This window comes from Dendrobium catenatum, unplaced genomic scaffold (assembly GCF_001605985.2).
Source record: "Dendrobium catenatum unplaced genomic scaffold, ASM160598v2 fragScaff_scaffold_249, whole genome shotgun sequence".
NCBI classification, from domain to species: Eukaryota; Viridiplantae; Streptophyta; class Magnoliopsida; order Asparagales; family Orchidaceae; genus Dendrobium; species Dendrobium catenatum.
The window spans coordinates 1,160,464-1,182,200 of NW_021318711.1; the positions used below are offsets into that span (position 1 = coordinate 1,160,464).

Genomic DNA, 21,737 nt, shown 5'->3' on the forward strand with positions numbered 1-21,737 from the left:
TGATATATCATATAGCATAGATGTAGAATAAGTTTATATGTTATTGAGAGAATAATTTATAATTGGATAAGAATATATTCACCCAAATTTAATAAATAATATTTCATAGTCATTAAGTTAATTAATCAAATGATTTTATAAAAAAATAAAGTAAATCCTATAATATTAAAAAAGAAAATCTTTTGATCCTATTTTAATTTTTATTTTAACCCTTTTTATTTTTATTTTTGTTATTGGTTTAAGAAATGTGAGTTTTAGAAATATTACGGCGTCATATGATTGTTGGTCGGCTTTCTTCGGAATAATGAGCCTAAAGAGAGCTTTTTTAAGCTTCCAAAAGCCACTCTTTTTTACTCATCGAAAGCTACTGCAGCCGCCTTCAGATAATAAAATCCTTCGATTAAACCCTACTTTTCACTGCAGGTCATCGATCAGAGCCTCGACGGCAGCGGCGGCGACGGCAAAAATGGTGAAAGCCATAAGAGTCCATGAGCTCGGTGGTCCTGAGGCAAGCCTTACATGCCTTTTCAATCAAATCTATCTAAACTTCTTGTCGTTGGGTTTTTTTAAGCAGAATTTGCTTCTTTCTTGAGTTAAAACCGTAGATTTTGGTCAATTTTAGCTACGGGCGTTCTTGATACTAAAATAAACCTAATAAATTACTGCGATGTTAGGCATAAAAGACATGCTGTTTTCACCAGAAATTTCTATTAATTGCTTGGTTTTGAATTTAGATTGAAAGGATTGAAATTTTTGTTTTCTGTCTTGGCTAGTTCTGTGATGAAGGCTTCCTTTTGAAATGATGATGCTGGCCTTGCGAATCAGAAAATGATTTCTTTTAACCTAATTTTTTTGGGAGGATTTTAGTCTTGTGATCTACATCTATGCACGGGTCTCGTTTATTTATAACCTGAGATGCAAAACAGGTCTTGAATTGGGAAGATGTGGAGATAGGGGAACCGAAGGAGGGAGAGATACGAGTTAAGAATAAGGCTATTGGAGTAAACTTCATTGACGTTTATTATCGCAAAGGAGTGTACAAGACTGATTTGCCTTTCACTCCAGGTATATATTCTTATACTGGTTATCCTACATAATTTACAACAGTATAGCCATTTGCTTTGTTCTAAATTGATGGGCATGCAAATATGTTATTATTGTTGGATTTGTTTACTATAATGTTGTTTTATATGCCATCCATCCATCCACCGATGGTCCTATCCATCATCATCATCATTAGTCTTGCCCAACTATTCTTAGTTGGATTATGAATTCTTATTTTTCATTCTTTTTTGAGTGCCACCTAAAGTATTAAACTCATTCTTTGCAAATCATTTTGAACAACTTCTGCCCTTATTATTTTTTTCTATCACTTTTCCTTCATAATCCATTGAAACTAATTTTATCTATCTATCTGATGGTACATTTTTACTCTTCATTGCACTTTACCAGCCTACATAAGTCAATTTTGATTTATCTTATCTTTAATAGGTGATACTTTAACTATCTCTTTATTATAACTATTCCTTAATTTAGTCATCTTAATTTTGTTGCAAATTCAATTTAACATTTTTATTTTTATCACTCTCAAATTAGCTATCAATGAATATTCTTACGGCCCAAAAATTGGATTTATATAAAGGGGTTTCCCTTCTACGTCAATTAGGTGAAGGGTTTACCTGGCTAGTTAAAGATGAAACTCCTCATGTATGCTTACTTATCTTGCAGAAAATGAAACTATCTGAGGGTCTCGGATGCTGACATTTCTATAGTGGCTTTAATTCTAGAGGGATCAATTTTGATCCTCTTGTGGAACACAATAAAGCCTAAAATATTTTCAGATGAGATACTTAAAATTCATTTCAAAGGATTCATTTAAAATTTGAATTTTTTTAATTCTTTCAAAGGATTCATTTATATGTGAAAAGGTTGGAGTAGCTCTAGTGGCATATAAGATTAGAGAGAGACACCTTAGATGATTTGATCACATAAAACGTTGGCCTTTCGATGACTCGGTTAAGAGGTAGATGTATTAAATTTGTCCTATCTTAAGAAAGGTACAGGTAAACCTAAAAAGGCTTGGGTAAAAAAAATTAGAAAATTACTTTTTTATTGGATTTAAATGAGAATTTGGCTCTTAACAGGACACAATGGATAAGATAGTTGCTGACCCCACACGCGGGATAAAGGCTTGATGTTGTTGTTTCAAATATAATCCTGAGCCTGACAAGTTATATTTTTTAGAACCAAGTAATCATATAATATTATACTTATTTTTATATTTGATCATCGAAGATGTTGATCTTTATCATTTCGTAGACATCATTAACATTTTTCAAGCCGAATGACAACATCTTATAGCAGTAGATAATGATGTTCATGGGAGTATGGGAGGGTGCATGTTTCTTGTCCTTTGATGCCATTCTGACTTGTCTAGAGTTTTATGATATTTCCATGAATGAGAACATACTATTTTTCAATATATTATCGATCATGAGTTCTATTAAGTGTAGTGGGAAGTCATCTTTTGGAAATACTTTATTCGGGTCATGCAAGTCAATATTGACATATATTTAGCCATTATTTTTATTCACTATGATGATATTTACAATCCATTTGATATATTTTTCTCTTGAATGAATCATTGTCAAGCAATTTGTTCCTTAATCTCAAATGTAATTCACTTGGTGTCTGCTTGCTAAACAATGCTTTGGGATTGATTGAGAACTTACGGATTGCTACATCTTGAGACAAGCTTAGCATTGCAATATAGTTCCAAACAAAGCAATCCATATGCTCAAGAAGTAATGTTTTTAATTATTTTGTCTCCTCATGCAAAAGAGCACCCACAAAAGTAGCCTTGGGTTCCTCCATATCTAATTTGATCTTTGAGCTCATCAATTGTAGCTTAGCAACTATCTTTGAGTTCTTTAGGAGCCTATTTCAAATCAACCATCAACTCTTTAGGTTCATTCTTGGATACAGAAGGACTAGCTTACTACCTATAATATCATAGCACATGCCTCTTGGTGGGCATGGATATTGAGCATATTTGAGGCCCCATGGTTAAGTCTTTCATGCCTCACAGGTGTTTGGACATGATTATATTTCAAGCAATTTTTGCAATAATGAGCTTGGTTATTTATTTGCTTTAGAGGAACTTAACCCATTTATTAAACAAATTAACTCGAACTCAGATTTTTTGAGTCTGTCAAATTTTGACACCCCTACTCTTGAAAATGTGGGAGTTAACCACTCTAATTATGGAGTTCAAGCCCTTGTTTTGTTGTTTTGTTAGATAACTATGCCATTATTCTTCCTCATCTTCTATGTCACTACCAAGGTGAGGTACTCTCTTTTGCTTTGCTAGAGAAGGCTCCTTTAAACTAGTCTACTTTAGTTTCTTATTGCCCTTGCCTTCGTAGTCGCAACATTTGATTATGCTTGAGCATGTTATGTTATCTGTTTTTGGGGAGGGTTGGTGCCTTTAGATTTCTTGGCGATAAAATGTTTAACATCATCTATATTTTAACCTAATGCATCATGTATAGTTGCATATCACCATCAATTTAATGTTGTTCTCCATACTAAGTGTATTTCATATATTGATTGATAGAGAAAATAATAATATTGTAATCACAGAGCCACAAACTTTCGTGGGGTGCTTTGAAAGAAGCATTAGAGTATATCATATTGAAATTTGTATCTTTATAAAGCTTCTTAAATTGGAGGGGTGACTCCATAGGTCCTAAAGTTCTCTACCTCTCATTGGAACCTCAAAGGAACACTTTATCTTTACGAAGATATTGAACTTTGAGACTCAATCTGCAGTGCGGAGTGTCTTAACATTCCCGAGATTGACAAAAAAATTTGGATCAATCATGATTCAATTTATCTTAACAATATTAATTTTTGACATGGTATATGACTATCAAATATGTTCAATCGTTTTGAAGAGGAAGTCATCATTCTTGAAGATGATCATATAGGAGTTTTGAGCATATGAATTCATTATTAGCGTTAGGCTTTGATCAAGCTCGAGCTCGAATATGAAATTAGAATTGACTAGTGAGTCATGCTTGGCTCTAATTGAATTTAAATTAAATGGAGCCTAGGTCCATCAAGCTAGCTTAAAATCAGACCAAACTACATATATATATATATATATTATGCATACATTAATTGATGTATTTATATTTGTCAATTTAGCCATTCTTTTTTCTTTTTCCTCCCATTGAGCAAGTATTCTAATGTCTATCAATTTCACATGTCCATCCTGTATCGTTTTTGGCTTGGATCAAAACTAAAAAACCAAGCTTGGATTGAACCAAGATTTACTAAAGGTAGCCCATAGCTAGGCTTAGCTTGGATCAAAATAGGACCAACTGGCTTTGAGCCAATCGTGAGATGGTTTTGTTCAGCTGAATTTCAGACTGTTCCTAGCCTAAGTATGGTGATGATGCTACTCGAGAAGTTTGTGAAATCCCCCTTTTAATAATTTTCCAATTTTCTTAAATGATAAATGTTGGCAATGCACTTTATCACAAAATAGAATGTATTTAAATGACATTTCTTTCTACATAACTTATAGATTGAAACCCGTCAAAAGCATAAAAGAAATCATAAATGCTGATAGCAACTAGGAAATTGTGTTACGGCTTAAATGTAAAATGTTTTTTTATTTTTCCCCAAATTTTGAAGCAAGAATAGTCTAACTAGAAATTCCTTCAACTTACGGTCTATGATGCACGGACACGGACACGGACACGGCGACACGGACACGACACGACACGGACAAATTTAGTTTAAATCTCGCCAAACATAAGAAATTATATTTTAAAAATAATTATAAAATATTTAAGATACGCGTGTCCGACACGCGTGTCCAATTAGTTTTTAATATTTTTTTAATCGGTCACGTTTTCGGCGTGTCCGACACGTGTCGGAGGAGTGTCGGACGAGTGTCGCGTCGGACACTGCACGCCTCTTTGAGGAGAAGTGTCGGTGCATCATAGCTTACGGTGCATGTGAAAGGTGCCTTCAATTTTTAAGATCCATAAAATGCAGTATCTTTAGCCACCTTCTGTCACTGGCTTGGTGGGGTGGCTTCTTGTTGTGTGGCGATGCCAAAATTGTAATTAACTGGGGCAAAAAAACATGTTATTTATTCAAATAATTTGGCTTGCTTTATTTCCATTTAAGGTTTGTCTAGCTAGGTGTTAGACCGGTCCACACGGGACAGGCTCAGGCGGAACTCTCCGCCTGTCACGTAGGCCGATCAGGCCACCAAATCCAAGGGAACTTTTTTGGAAAGATTTGTGAGGGAATTGGGAGGAAAATTTGAATGTATGGACCGTTTAGAGATTTCCTTTTGATTGTATGCATTAAATAATTTGTTTTCCTAGGTTAGGGCAAGGGCATCTTGAATTTGGCTGAAATTTGAGACATCTTAGATTTATGTTTTCTTTTGGGCTCTAGCGGCGTCTAGAGATTTGGGAGAGATCGATCCTCCTCTCGAATTGAGGATCAACTGTATTTTGCTATTTTCCATTTCTATTTCATCAAATAATACAAATTTTCTACTATTTTTTTGGTTTTGTGTGGATTTTTGTGGAGGATTTTTGCTGTTTTTCTAAGATTGGTAGGAATTACTTGCAAAATTGATAGGAAATACTTGAGTTCGCAAGTAATCCTATCGGATCTACTTGAGTTCGCAAGCAAACCTAACCAAAATCAGTAAAATCAGCAAGAAAAAAACGTAGAAAATGTCGTAGAAGAGCAAGCACACGATAGCAACTTCTTTATAGAAAGCAAAAGGAACAAACACAAAGCAAGATACAAGAGATCCTCAATTCGAGAGGAGGATCGTCTCTCCCAAATCTCTAGACAAGAGTGTCTAGAGCCCAAGCATCAAGAACCCTAATTTTCCAAGCAATCAAAACATAATCTCCCCCTAATCCCCTCATGCACTTTTTTTTAAATTTTTTTTTCCCCTCATGCACTTCAATACAAGAACTTTCCTAATATAATTTCCCTCCTAAAGATCTAGCCACCCCTCTCTAAACAAATTTTGAATTTACTAATGATGGGTGGAACCCATCATGTTCTGCGGCAAGGAGAAGAGGCAGACACAATCCGCCTCTTGTAAATCCGTCGGGCCGGACAGTGGGCCGGTTCAGACCGAACCGGCGTAACATAAACCAAGTACTTCCTATCACTAGGTTAATTCATTACGACTCCATAAGGTGCTCTACCTCTTAAAAGCTTTTAATATAATGCATTTGCTTTCTTTCCCTAATAATATGATTTTGCTTTGCAAGGATTCCATTTCGAAGTTGCACGATATTAATCAATCACCTGAACTCAACTTGTGTGCTCCCAGATCCAGCTATTTTCATAATTCCTTGTGCTCTCTTACTCTTTCTATCTAATTATGCAGAATTAATGTTTAAGTATGATTGAATTCTCGTTATTTCTCACATCCTTAGATGAGATTCAAATTCACTTCGTTAAGATTTCTACTTGCCTTTTCCATATAGCTTTCTTTATTTCTTTAATTCTTTAATTTTAGATATTTAATTGAAGAGATTTGTGTCTAGGAAGGGAATCAGTGGGAGTAGTGACTGCTGTGGGCTCTGGTTTGACCGGTCGAAAAGTAGGGGATGTGGTTGCTTATGCTGGAAACCCTATGGGTTCATATGCAGAAGAACAAATCCTCCCAGCTAGTGCAGCGGTGCCTGTACCTTCTTCAGTTGATCATAAGGTAGCTGCATCTATTATGCTGAAGGGAATGACTGTTCACAGTCTACTCCGACGGTGCTTCAAGGTTGGTCCCTATTGTTGGTCATTACTCCTACTTCAGAATATTATGTAACTGCATATAATACCATTGTAAAATTTAACTTGAACTGCTTATCTTCATGTGCATTTAACCTGTGTTTATAGAGGCACGCCCGAGAGAGGTGATAGGAAATACTTGAGTTCGCATACAATCCTAACAATAATTGGTGAAAACAGCGAGAAAATTTCAAGATTTTCAATAAAAATAATCTAAAATCAGTAGATTATATTATAGGAATCAAATCGAAAGCAAGAACAAGCAAAGATACAATTGATCCTCAATTCGAGGGGAGGATCGTTCTCTCCCAATCTCTAGACGATAAGTCTAGAGCCCACGACACGAAGGAAACTTCTAAAAGACAACTCAAATCATGCATGAACCCCAACCCTAGCTTCTCATCCTTTTTAAATACCACCATTCCTAATAAAAGCTTCCTAATATAATTGAAATTCAAATTGTCCTCTCTCTCTCTCTAATTGCTGCCAAGGAAGGGGGCCCCACTAGCTTAGGCCCGCCTCCTGTATGTTTGAACCGGCCCCACCTGGCCAGGTCTCGGTTGCCCCGTAACAAGAGGCTGTTTTCTTTTCACTTGTAATACTAACAATGGTCATCTTAGTTTTGTAGGGTTGACAATTCTTTTCATTGAAACTAGCACTCAACAATATGATTGAGGAAGAACTAACTTGGATAATGCAGGTGGAACCAGGACACACCATTCTAGTTCAAGCTGCTGCTGGTGGGGTTGGATCACTTCTTTGTCAATGGGCTAATGCTCTAGGTGCGACGGTTATTGGGACTGTATCTAGTGAAGAAAAAGCTGCTCAAGCAAAGGAGGATGGTTGCCACCATGTAATAATCTATACCAAGGAAGATTTTGTAGCTGCTGTCAACAATATAACCTCCGGCAAAGGGGTAAATGTTGTCTATGATTCAGTTGGAAAAGATACATACCAGGTAAAGCATGTTGTTATTTCTTCTATAAATTAGTCTAATCTAAAGCTTTTTAGTACAAAATTTTTAAATTCAACAAATTTTTATACTAAAAAGTTGTTTTAGAAAGCAAGAAGAAAGCTGTCCCAGACGAAACATTAGTCTTAGGTGAAAATTGAAAGTCTCTGAATGCAGGGTTCTCTGAAATGCTTGGCATCTCGTGGTTACCTGGTTAGTTTTGGCCAATCATCAGGCCTACCTGATCCAATTCCACTTTCCGATCTTGCGCCGAAATCCCTGTTCCTCACCAGGCCATCTCTCATGCACTACACTGCAACCCGGGATGAGCTACTCGAATCGGCCGGTGAGGTATTTTCTCTTCTATCATCTGGTGTGCTTAAAGTTCGCGTCAACCATGTCTATCCCTTGTCTGAGGCTGCTCGTGCTCATGCCGACCTCGAGGGAAGGAAGACATCTGGATCCATTGTGTTGATTCCTGATAATGAGTTATAGATCAGAATTTGTGAGTCTTGCAGATCACAAGCAGCTTTATTTTTCTCAGATATAGACATGAACTTGTAAGCCTGCAGTTGAGCTTATAAATCTGTTATTTTGATATTTTGCTGGAGTCTGTTCACTGCTTTACTTCTATGAAAAGCTCTTATAAGCAGCTTATCTATGTTTGTTAGAATAATGGTGATTTTATTGTGCATGTTTGAACTAATAAACCAATTGTTCTTCTTTCTACTTACATTGTTATATTGCCAACAAATTACCTCAGCAGCAGCCTTGCTTTCAATGTCTCAATCTTTCATATCTCATATACAATCTCCAGTTTCTCCACTACAGCTGCAATGTTCTGTTTGGTTTGAAGGAATTAAGAGGCAGAAGTGAATATGAAATCGATCAGGAAATTGATTTAAAATTAAGGCTTCGATTGGGACGGTTTTTTTATTATTTTTTAAAATAATTTTTCAATTAAAATTTTTTGTACTGAAAGACTGCGTAAGAAAATATTAAGAAAGCCGTCCTTTGAGATTTTCAAGTTCTAATCATCTTCACATATATAATGATCTGCTGTGGAAAGTTAACTTTCATATTGATTTGAACCACAATGACTCAGTTTTCAGGATCTAATCGTCTCAAAGTCCACAGGTCTTTACATGATTAGAATCCAGACGAAAAGCTACATCCCGATTCTGTACATAACAATCTCTCCTGCATATCAGAAGCTGTTGCGTTTTTCTCAGCTGATAGCTTAAATTTCTATGAGATAATTTCATAACTCAGATTCCAAATTTGAGGTTAGGACTTTTGTAGTCTGAATACTTTTGTGCTGGTCCCTGATTGTGTCCGTTAAGATAAGTTCTCTATCTTTGCAGATCACAAGCAATTGTATTTGCAGCAGTCAGATGAATCAATGTTGCGTGTTTGTGATGATCTCTCCTTCAACGGCTAAACCCTAGGCGGTGAATTATACGGGAGGAGGTAAAGGATATGAGATTTAGGGTAAAATCATACATCTTTTTAGAACGGTATCACAATAGACCTGCGATCAGTCGGGATGGAGAGCTCGCGACATGGAGGGATGGGGAGGCGAAATCATGGTTTCAACTGGGGCAACTTGCCGCAAGAAGATAGACATGTAAGCCTTAATGGTCGGCTGGGCAAAGCTCAGGTGCCTGGTTTGAATCTCCTGGAAAGCAGTGTAAGCTTTAACCATCGGCTCGGGTAAATTAGTGTGGGTTGCCTGCTAGATCGACCGAGGTTTTAACTGGCCTATGGACAATGTTTCCCGAACTCCTAGATTTACTAAATCCGGGATTTACCATAAAAAGATGGTAATGGTGGATTTATTCTGTCGTGAGATTTATGTCACACTAACTCATTCTCTAATCCGATATAAATCCTATTGCCAAACAGCCTCTTAGGGCATCTCAAACTGAATGCTTTAAAATGTAATAATTCATCTAAATTCGAATTTTATTTTTAACATCAAAATAATATCACATATAGATACTTATCATTTTTTTTTTTTGGGCTTTTTGGGTGGAGACTGATCGTAGTTGCAAACAAATATTTATTGGTCGATTAGAAATGCCCTACAAGAGAATGAGTTTTGATCTGGATCGTAAAAGATTCCATTAAAAGGATGCAAATTTCTAAATAATCACAATCTTTAATATGTCATTTAACTTGAAATTTATGTTTTATTTTCTTATTTTAAATATAAATATTAAATTTTTATTTATTATTGGTATTTGAAGAGAGTTTTTATTATAAAATGTTTAAAAAATGTTTCATTTGTTTACATATTTTATCTTGATTCCATTCAAAAGATTTTTAATTTTGAAAATAATAAAAATTTTATTTCAATGCACATATTAAAAAATAATATTAATCCTCATTTGTCATGAAGAAGGTTGAAATAGAAAGTCATATTGCATGTATAATTTAAAATCAGTTTGTAATGGTTAAAATGTTTACATAGATGATTTGGAAGTTATAATAAAAAAAGTAATGTTATTGAAATTTTTTTATAGATGTTATAAATATAATACGAAGTAAAATTTTTAATTAATTTTTTTGAATTAAAAAATTATATATAAACCAAAGACAATTACAAAATTAACATAGAATGACTTTCAGAAGATGGAAGATTTATAAAAAACATTAATGAGCACTGATTTAACTCATATAACATTCTGTAAAAATAGAAAAACAGTTACATACACCAACAATAATATCAAGTCTTCATCCCATTATAAATATAGGGCCGACTAAAAATCCTGTTAAGAGTTATTCTCATTCAAGTTTCGTTTGGGAAAAATTTTTAGTTCAAGAAAATTTTCTACTAAAAAGTTGATTTAAGAAGCAATAAGAAAACCGTCTCAGCTCCGTTTGGGACGATTTTCTTATTGCTTCTTAAAATAGCTTTTCAGTACAGATTTTAAATTTTTTTACTAAAAAAATTACTTTAAGCAGCAGGAAAAAAACCATCCCAAACGAAACCAGTCTTTTTAGACCTTCCTCTTAACTTTCTTAAGATAGGCAAAATTTGCATCTAATCTACCAACTGTGTCATCAGAACATAATAAAAATAGATAAATAATCCTAAAAAAAATAATCCAACTGATCATGATGATCATTCATGGATACATGCATCTTTACATGCATATACATAATACATATGAAGAGACTGCATATTTTGAAAGGTATATGATGGTCTTACATGGTTGTAATTGCTACCTAAATGACATGTTCTCTGTAATTCCATAGAATGGCAAAATTAATGGCAAGCCACATAAAAGAAACAACTCAATAATTTTAACAATATGTTAAGAGGTCACATCAGCAAAGAAGAAACATAATTTATGGTTTCAAATAAGCAAAGTTCTAACATACAAGAAGAATAGCAATGTACTAAAAGAAATTGATAATTAGGTTGTCAACTTTCATAGTGCAAATCCTAAACCCTATTTAAAACATACTAAATACATAGAAGAGCAAGAAATAAAGTTGTACCGCAACTTACATTAGAAAGGCCTCCCTGAAAAACTTTCACTGAGCTGCTTTCGGGCGGGCTGGGTAATTAGCATGAAATGCAGAATGTCTATTTGCTATAAGTAAATTTACTGACAGCGATGGTGATGGAGCGGCTTCTTCAACGCCAGATTCTCCTATACTCAGTTTTGACATGCCCAGAAGCTCATCCACTTTAATAGGAGATTTTGTATGTAAGGGAGTTGGCTTAACAATTTCGTGAGCCTTCTTCTCCACAGTTTCAGCAGCAGAAAGAGGCCAAGGAGGTAGAGTAAAGGGAAAGAATGGAGAGAAATAGGCAGGGTATATGACTTGATAACTACCCTGAGATTCTGAAATTTCTGGCTTTATGACATCAGATTCTTCTTCATCAGCAGAATTGTTGGAATCCATGGACTCACATTCTTCTTCTTGAAGTACAGGTGCAGGGGTGCAATGGTGTTCTTGTGTTTCAGGTTCTTTATAGTTCATGGGAAATAACTCAGGTTCTGCAGTCTGGTTAAATGGATGACAAGTTAAAGAAAGTTTTTGTTCTGTTATGTGGGAGAAAACTCAACCGCAAAGAAGCCATTAGGTTTCAGATGAAACAACAAATACACATAAGCATATCAAAGAGGTGGGAGAAGAAGAGACTCACTTCATCCGGTACCATATCAAAGAGGCTAGTTCTTCGCCTTCTTCTACTTGCATTTGATTGGCGTATGAAATATTTTTGAGCGTGGCTCGCGACTTGAGTTGGTGTCCTTGTTATTACATACTTGCGGGATATCCCTCGCCAATCCCCTTTGCGAAGCTTTTGCAAACCAAGTAAAAACAATCGGTGTTCCTCTTCAGTCCAAGGAATCCCTGCAAATTACTCATAATTTCGAGCAAGAAAATAATGACTTAAAATAAAATATAAATTTAAAAAAAAACATTGAAAATGAGATAAACTAATATGCATATATAGAAAGGTTGAATGATCTCCTTCCAATCAATGGCATGCGCTGAACTTCGACGTATATACAAATAGAAATTTCACGAATATAGAGTAATATTGCAGACTAGTAACCAAGGAATTCGGATTTGGTGACCCCTCGATAGTAATTCTCAAGCCCACAGACATAGAATGGCAGAGTAATATACAACTATTCACAATCTCAATAAAAGCTGGCGAAGTATCGTTAAAAGTCTCAGGTGATAATTCTATGGGATACTCTCTAGTGGAAGCACAGCACAGCTTGTATAGACTAAAAACTATTAAAATGCATCCATAACGACAGAACCTCGATGATGATATCATGACAAAAGGTGCCTCAATTATGAACAAAAAACATAAATTTAGAACTTAGCTCCTGGCACTAATAATTACATAAAAAACATAAAAACTTATTAAAAATTTATATTCATCGTTCTATTGTCAACCCGTTCATATTGGAACCCAACCCACTGTATGCCCAATTAATATCAACACACAATATACCGCCACAGCTTGCTGACAGCTGCTTCCATTAAACCATAACAAGTTTTTCGCTTTCCCCCATACTACCACCTAATTGCCTGCATCCTACCATTAAAATAATGGAAGCTAATTGTATACTACAACAAGCCTTTATCTCATTTCGTGGGGTCAAAGACATTCTTTTTTCTCTATTGTCTTATTAAGAGTCAAATTCTTAAATGGAAGCTATTCCCATATTTTTTCCAAAATAATGTTAAAAAAAAGGGAACAGATGACATTTCACCAAAAAAAGACTTGCAAAATTCGACTGATAACACACCAAAAGGGAGAAGATGTGAATAAAAAAAGCAAACACAACAACCTGAAATGCCTGCATAGAATAATGACATTTAACCACATAAAACTTCAAGGAGTAAAGCAACTTCAGATTATAAGAATAGTGCAAATAATAATTCCTGTACAAAGATTTGAAACATTTTGACATCATAAATAAAAACTACCAATAACCTACTCTTCCAAAATTTGTCACCTATGTTCAATGTGAACCCTATTCAAGGTATGGCCATAGAAAAAAAATAGAGGTTAAAGTTCTGCTAAAGAAATATGCTTGCCCTAACAAACCGTTTACTAGATTTCAGCTGCATGCAAGAATATGTTACTCTTTTCAGTATGAACAGCTGAAAACCACACAGTTTTGCTCGTTGATATATATCATTGACAACGTAGCATGCCTAGATGTTGGTATTTTTCCCACTCAAGTATAACAATTATGGTTAATTATATTATTGACATTGTTATAGCCAACGCAACTGCATCTTATCCACCCAAAAACATTTAATAAGAAATTGATGAAATTGATAGCAGCTCCCTTAGCCACGTTAACCACCACATTGGTGGGATCATTTCAGTAAGGAGGAAAAATCTTACTTAGTGATCTCCCATAAAAGCTTATTTTTATCCCAAAAAAAATTTGTAGTAGTCATTATTAATCACTATTTTCTAAATGTTGATCATCCAGCCATTATTATTATATGCGCACAAATGAAATTCAATTGAAAAAAAAAAAACAATATATCTTCACCAGCGATTGCCACGTGCACCTATAAACACGGTAATGCATTGCTTCCGGGAAAATATATAACAGGTGGATGCTATTATTTGCTAGGAGTTGTTTAGAAAGAAACTGAAATCCCTCGTGAAATAACATCTCCTAAAATTTCTAGCCATGCCATGACAAGCAAACCACAACAATAAAAAGAAGAAGAAGAAGAAGAAGAAGAAGAGGAGAGAGAAAAGTCCAAAAATAGAAAACGGCAGTGAAAAAAATCAAGGCAGCCAAGCGGGCTTGCTTTTTTCACGTCATAGGCCCCAAAATTAGTTGCATGGAAGCCTCTTGACTATAACGACAAGTAAATTCTTTAATTCTTAAGTTGGTGCAATTGTGCAACCCCAACCCATTGTAGCAATCTCGTGTAAATCTTCTTAGCACCAATATTTATGTCTTCATAACCGTTATGCCATCTTTCCCTTATTTGAGAAGTTCATATTTGCAGAAGCACCAGTTAAAATTTCAACGGCCATTATGCCTAAGCTCTTCTTTTGCCTTAAACGAGCCTTCTTTGTCTCTGTTCATTCGCAAAGTTCCAGCACAAAACTCCTTCAAACAATTCCACTGCTGACCACACCCCATGCATGGGCATCTCCGCTTGTCATTGATAGGGCAAAATCCTCAAAATGAGGCATTTCTGCACTTTGGTGGGATTATGTTTTTTGCACTTCACGATTTTCTATTTCCTCATTAATTTTTACATAAGAACCAAAGTTGCAAAGAATATTAAAATTTATATTCCAACAAAAGTTTCAGGGATGGAAAACATTAAACTATTAATTTTCTTTTTTATTCTTAACAGAATATTCATTAATACATTGCTATGTGCACTAATTCCAGCCATCCTAAGGACAAATAAAACCCTTGGAAGATGAGCATGGGAAAACAATCTGAGACTCTTAGCAACAGCTATTTATTATCTAATCTACAAAATTACTTTTCTATGTTATAATCTTCATCATAAAAAAATTTTACTTGAATTTTTTTTATATGTTATTAATTTGTTGCAGGTAAGCCTCTTGATAATGATAAATTCTTAAGTTGTCAATATCATGAAATCGTAAGCCATCGAAAATCGAAATACTCTTGTGAAGGTCTACCAAATGTCGATATTCTTGAGGCAATGACCGTCGTGCCATCATTGCCTCTTTGCAAAGAAGATTGTTGTGGGCTCATGGCATCAACACACTTAAATTGCAACTGCCATTAGATTAGCTAGACTCAAGTATATATAAAGAAAAATAAAGTCCTCAGATGATAAACTTGGACAAATAAACTTCAACTCCCCACTAACTATTAATCAATTTAATATAAGAAAATTACTTTTAAATACAATTTTCATATTAAGCTACCTTCATCATTATAAGAGTTATACAAATGATTTTTTTTAGGTTTTAATTAATACCTTTAATAGTTATTATTATTTCAAGAGAAATACTTGTTATGCCCACAACAACAAATTTTCTCTCATGTGATATGCTAATCATACAAAAGGTGTGATCCAACCACAAATAAATTAATTTGACTTTGGGTGATCAAGTTATTAATAAGAGTACATGTTTACGATAACTTGGGTCTATTGTTCAGATTGATGGTGAAATAAATTGGAATATTATAAGTAGAATTCAAGTTAAATGTCTAAAGTGGTGGAATGCATCGAGCTTGTTGAGTGATAGAAAAGTCTCCCTCAAACTTAAGGGAAAATTTTATAAGATGGTGGTTATACTTGCAATGTTTTATGGTGCAGAATGTTGGCCATTAAAAGAGAAGCATAATATTAAGTTAATTGTTGCAGAGATGAGGATGCTCGGGTGGATGAGTGGCTTTATTCTTAGAGATAGAATACAAAATAAGCATATACGTGAAAAGGTTGGAGTAGCTTCAGCGGAAGATACGATTGGAGAGAGTCGCCATTGATGGTTTGGTCACATAAAACGACGGCTCTCCAATGACCCGGTTATGAAAGTATATGTGTTAGATCTGACTTATGCTAAAAAAGGTGGAGGTAAACCTAAAAAGACTTGGTTAGAAAATATTAGAAATGACATTTTTTTATTAGATTTAAATGAGAATTTAACTTTTAATATGACACAATGGAGAAAATGATTCATGAAGCCGACCCCACATAGTGGGGTAAAGGCTTGATGTTGTTGTTATTGTTGTTAAAATTTGAAGACAATTGTTTATCAAACATAAATTTGTTGAGCTCCATCAAAGTTCTTATACAAATCTACCCCATCGCAAAAGATCTTGTGGATAGCAAGTCTATCTCATAGAAACTATTTTGGCGAAAATCTTTCTTCCCATCAATAGAGCAAGAATCATAATGAAAAAAAGCCAAGTACTCCAAAATAAAATGCCAACTGTCTAATCAATTTGGTAACACCAACAAATGTAGTTTGAACCTAAAAAAGAAAAATGACTACTATGACATCTCTCATCCAACCACCCTCAACATACACCACAACACAATGAGAAAATTCAGCATCATTATCGTGCCATCCAAACCAACCTCAACCTTCTCCACCATGCATCATTATCCTTATCACCTTAGAATCATGCTTTCCCAACAGTAGCTTAACTCATTAGTAGACTACCTACACCATTACTCAGCTATAAATCACCATTCAAAAAATTGATTGCATCCGCTCCAAATTACCAAAAACAACTAGCACTTTTGGTTGCTTGTGCCAACCTTGCCTAAACCTTATAATAAAAAATAAACTTGAAACAAACTCACGACACTATTTGTTTGTTGGATACTCCTCTAAAAGTGTCTATAAATATCTCGTTTCTTCTACCAATCGCACCATCTTACGAAATATTTAAGTAAATGAAGACATCACCTCTCCAACACTTGAGTTACTTCTCCGAGCTTCCAACAATCTATCTCTACACAAAAATTTAAACTCCTCACTCTTCTTCCTTACCACTCAACTAAAGATCTAATGATGCCAATGAACCCTCAACACGCTACTACATCCAGTCTGACAAAGGTCCTAGTTTCATCCAACATCACCTTTCTTCCTAAAATAAAGTTGCCCCAAATACAACACTATCCAACACATTACCATCAACACCACAATCCAACAGTACCGCTACGGCACTACCCACAAACACAACATGGCTACTAGCTCTCAAAACATCTTAAACAAAGAAAGCATCTTCATAGTCACAAATTGAAAACAACATTCCATTCCTCTCCCTCTATTTAACCATCATGTGTCACACAAGCTCTAAAAGACTAGAATGGTGAATGGCCACGAATAAGAAGTTCACCGCCTTTGTCCAAAATGGTACTTCAGAACTAGTTTCGCCTCCACTGTTGCAAAATGTAGCCGCTTGCAAATGCATTTTCACATTAAAAGGAAATTTTATGGAAATATTCAGCGCTACAACACATGATTGATAGAAATAGATTTTCACCAAGGACCGCACCTCAATTACACCAAAATATTTAGTTTAGTTGTTAAACCAAACTACTATAGGTTTGGTCCTTTGCATCACTTTATCTCAAAATCAGCCAATGATTTATCCTCAACCACACCAACTTAACATTAACATTGCATTCTTTCAAAGAACATTGGTTAAGGAGGTATTCATGGTTTAACCTTGAAGGTTTATTGACACAAATCTCCCCTCTCATAAATGCAAACTCACAAAGTTATTTATAGTATTAAGTAATCTCCACGAGCCAAAAACACTAAAGTCAATAAATTTCTTCTTGGCACAAATTTATCAGCTTTAGATTTGCATCCTCACTATTTATCTATAACCAAATGTCTCTACAAGTCCTTTTTTTCACATATGTTGATAAACTCATTATCAACAAACTAGCTCCAAAAATAAGCTTCTTAACAATCTTTTTATTCAATTTCCTGTAAAAGACTTGAGTTCGATGCATACTTCTTGAGAGTTGGAAGTTATTTCAACAAAAAAATTGCTCTCTTTCTCACACCCAAAAAAGAGACATTTGGAACCTCAACACTGATCTAACAGAGTATTGCATTACCATTGGAGAATTACAATACTTATGTCTCACTCATCCAAACATATCCTTTGTAGTAAACAAACTCTCCCAATTCATGTACTAATCCTTATTATTTTAAATGGGCTTTTTTCTCAATCAACAATCCCCTATGATTCTTCAGGGTTTTTCGACATCAGTTAGGCCAAAAATGGTATTTATTAAGCTTTAACTACTGCAGTTATCCTCTAGCTTAGACAGAGTCACAGAACCCAATCACATACTCCTAAGAGTAGCAAACAATCACTCGCTACACTAAATCCAACTATCGAGCTATAGCACATGTAGCAATTGAGATCAATTGGGTTCAATCACTAGTGCATGACCTTAATGCCACTCTCTCATCCTCGCTTGCTCTTTGTTGTGACAACATCTGCATTACCAACATGTGCATGTTGTAAGAAAATAAATGATAATCTGGGATTATGTGCCTATTCATTGTGATTGAGTGTTTTTATAATTCGTCTGCTCAAAATTAGGCGTTTTTTATTTTTAAAAAACATAATTAAGAAATTTCATATTTCCAATTGAAAAAAAAAATATTATAAAAAACCATTTAAATAAAAGATTGCTCCTTAGAAGGAGAAATCTTCCATCAAACTACGGAATTTATTCTAATCTAAGAGTTGTGCAATGCCTAAATGACTACATAATCATCGCATCTAATTAGTCCTGCATCAAAAACACTAGCTGCAAAAAAGATTTCTTAGTTTGAATGGTGATTTCTACATGTCACGAAAAAATAAGCCCACCAACAATGGGAGATGGCATGGCCAAATGGTATTGGTTTTGCTAATTCTTTTGCTGATAACCAGTTTTTTTTTTTAAATCAATTAGTTTTATGATGGCATTAAAAACTTCTCCACGTGACAACAGTAATCGTAGTGGTTTCCCATATGGCAATGCCTTTTACTCCTTGAAAGTTTAGCCGTACTTCATAGCTTATTTACAAACACAGGTTCCCGTTCAACCTATTGTTCTACATAATTGGCATAGGCACCAGATCATGATGAGCTAATTGGCATAGGCACCAGATCATGATAAGCTTAACTTTCCTCACTCTTCTCCAAGTTTCGGTACAATGTTCATTTTTGTTGGCTTCTGTGATTGATAGTCTTCTTTCCGATACAGTACAGTTCAATCCATGCACCCCCCTGTAATTTTCTCTGTTTTATTGTATGAATCCTTCTGCTTTAGGTTGATCTTTTAATCTTTGGGGGAAGGTCTCAGTGTGGCTTTATGCTTTTCAGTTCATTTTAAGAAAACTAGAAAAGGACTCGGTATTTCCACCCTATTGTTCTAAAAAATTTCCTGTTCACTTTTTATGCACAAAAATCATCCTCAATTTCTCAAGATGCCATATAAGCATTTCCCTTAAATAAAAAAAGGGAATTATAAAAACACTCAATCACAATGGATAAGCACATAATCCCAGATTATCATTTATTTTCTTACAACAAATGATGCCCATACTTCCTCAAATGGATCAGGTATCAAAATATCAAAAGCTTGTCGCATATTGTACCTATACCTCTATTTCCTTTGAAAGGGTGCAAAATATTCCACCGTTTTTCTACCACCAGAGTCAAAAAAAGAAAACAAAAATGATGAAGATCTAGATTTTTAATCAAGCATGAAAATTTTTTGCTACTTCCGTTGTAATCAAAGCATCAGTTGATATCACAATGAATGATGTCCCTTCAAAACTGTAGAGCTTCCCATCTAGTTCAAGCAATCACTATTTGATAAAAACCGCCTATGCTAACCCATCGGACAACCAAAAAGCCACAACAGAATACAAGGGCGGAAAAAGAGATGTAAAAACAGAAGAAAAAGATAAAGAAGAAGAGCAGAAAAAATTCCAGTGCAGAAATATCATAATCCATAGACTAACCTCTCTTCCGCTCGCGGCAGCTGGACGAAGAGCCCTGCACCAAGTCCTCCGACGCGTACCCATCACCGGCTGTGCCGGAAGCCTCAAGGCCTTCAGCAGGAGAAGAGCCACCCGCAGATCCAGCAAAGAGGGAGAGATTGCCCATGCTAGCGCTCTTCCGGATCGAGCCATCGGTGAGGCGAACACCGAAGAGCTTAACTCCACGGTTCGGACACGTGCGTGAGTTGTGCCCATTGTTGCTGCAATGGGAACACCTCCTCGTCATCTTCGCCGGCGGCTCTGATCCGGCTCACGCCACGCAGCCTCTTTATCCAGGGCCCGATCGGATCATCAGGGTTCTTGTTAGGGTTTGGAAAAGAGAGAGAAAGAGAGGGGAAAGTAATCGGATAGGGTTGGGAAAGGGGGAGAGAGGTGGAGGAAGGAGTCTTCGAGTTGGTGGCGGTACTGCGTTAAGGAGTCGTGGCTTACTCTGCTTCTCGGGACTGATTTCGGCCCGTCCACGTAGCGAATATTGGACGCGATCGGCGAATATACGGTGACGAGTGACGACTGACGAGTTAAAATATATATTATTTTTTAATATATCTAAAAAATTTATATTATTATAATATGCTAAACTAATAATAACTATAAGTGATAATATACCTTTAATTATTCATTTATTAAATAAAATTGATAATTTCATGGAAGAGCTTTTATTGGAAATTATATATATATATATAAGCCAGTCTAAATGAAGATTGTAAAAACTATGTATAATTGGAATTATTGCAATTGTTATTATTAATAAAATTGATTGAAATTTTATTGCAAATAAAAAAATATTACAAATTTTTTTCAACATTATAGATCTTTTTGTCCTTAAAAAAGTAAGATGATAACTTTTTATAGATATCATAATAATAAATTTGTTTGTTCAAAGTTCTTAAGTACTGTTGCGGATTGAATTGCAATAGTTGAGGGATAAGGAGCTTAATATTTTAGTTTTAAATGAAGATCCATCACACATACTGATAAAGACATAGGGGTGTGAGTGTTGAGTAATAAGAGACACCAAGATTTTTACATAGAAAATCCTGAAAGGGGAAAACACTAGTATGGCCTATTTAATATGATTTCATTGGTGTTTGTAGATGATCACAAATGGTGCCCTTCCAGTTGGGGGGTTGATTGAAAATGCCGGCTCAATCTATCATATAGAGCGCATTGTATAGTTCGGTTTAAAGAATCTAATGATAAGGGATTCATTTTCAAGAGAACGTTGGCTTGTTCATTTGATTGTTAAGGATGTATTTGGGCAATGGATATCAGAGGGACTATAGTCGGTGAGCAACAATGGTCGGAGGGATTGAGTCGGCAAACAACGGAGGTCAGAGGGATCGCAGTCGGCAAGCGATGATGGTTGAAGGGACCATACTAGGTGGGCAATAGAGCTTAGAGGGACCATAGTTCGTAGGCGATGGTGGTCGAAAGTACCATAATCGGTGGACGACGGAGGTAGGAGGGACCATAGTATAAGGGCAACGGTGATCGGAGGAATCATAGTCGGCGGACAACGAAGGTCGAAGAGACCATAGTCGGCAGGCAATGGAGGTTAGATGGACCGTAGTCGACGACGAAGGTGGTTGGAAGGACTATAGTTGACGAGCGACTGTGGTATCAGAAATCATAGTTGGAAGGTAGAGTTCGGTGGCCCAATGGTGGTCATACGATGGTTGAGCAAAAATCTAGTTGTGTTTCAGTGGCAACAAGGTGGAAGTTTCACAGTGGTCGACAATCGGGCAGTGGCCCTACAATGGTGGGTTGGAAGTCCGATGGTGGTTGGCAATTGGGTAGAAGTTCAGTGACGACCAGCAGACAGAAGATAGCCTCGCGGTGGTCTACAGCCAGGCTGTGATCCGACAGCAGTTGGGTGAAAGTTTGGCAGCGGTCAACGATCGGGTTGTAGTCCAG

General features: G+C 35.6%; 2 protein-coding genes across 2 annotated transcripts; one reads left to right on the forward strand and one right to left on the reverse strand.

The window, feature by feature from the left end:
* The first annotated feature begins 291 nt into the window (after nt 1-291).
* On the forward strand, nt 292-8,551 carry LOC110102859 (quinone oxidoreductase 1). The gene is made up of 5 exons (XM_020831351.2): nt 292-508; nt 927-1,065; nt 6,600-6,826; nt 7,538-7,795; nt 7,967-8,551. Exons 1-5 carry the CDS (start codon nt 305-307, stop codon nt 8,282-8,284), a joined length of 1,146 nt encoding a protein of 381 aa, XP_020687010.1. The 5' UTR covers nt 292-304; the 3' UTR covers nt 8,285-8,551.
* Nucleotides 8,552-11,122: 2,571 nt separating this feature from the next.
* LOC110102853 (transcription factor MYBS3) lies at nt 11,123-20,276 on the reverse strand. Its single transcript, XM_020831340.2, has 3 exons — nt 19,785-20,276; nt 11,952-12,160; nt 11,123-11,809 (listed from the first exon to the last, which is right to left on the reverse strand). Exons 1-3 carry the CDS (start codon nt 20,047-20,049, stop codon nt 11,333-11,335), a joined length of 951 nt encoding a protein of 316 aa, XP_020686999.1. The 5' UTR covers nt 20,050-20,276; the 3' UTR covers nt 11,123-11,332.
* Between the last annotated feature and the right edge of the window lie 1,461 nt (nt 20,277-21,737).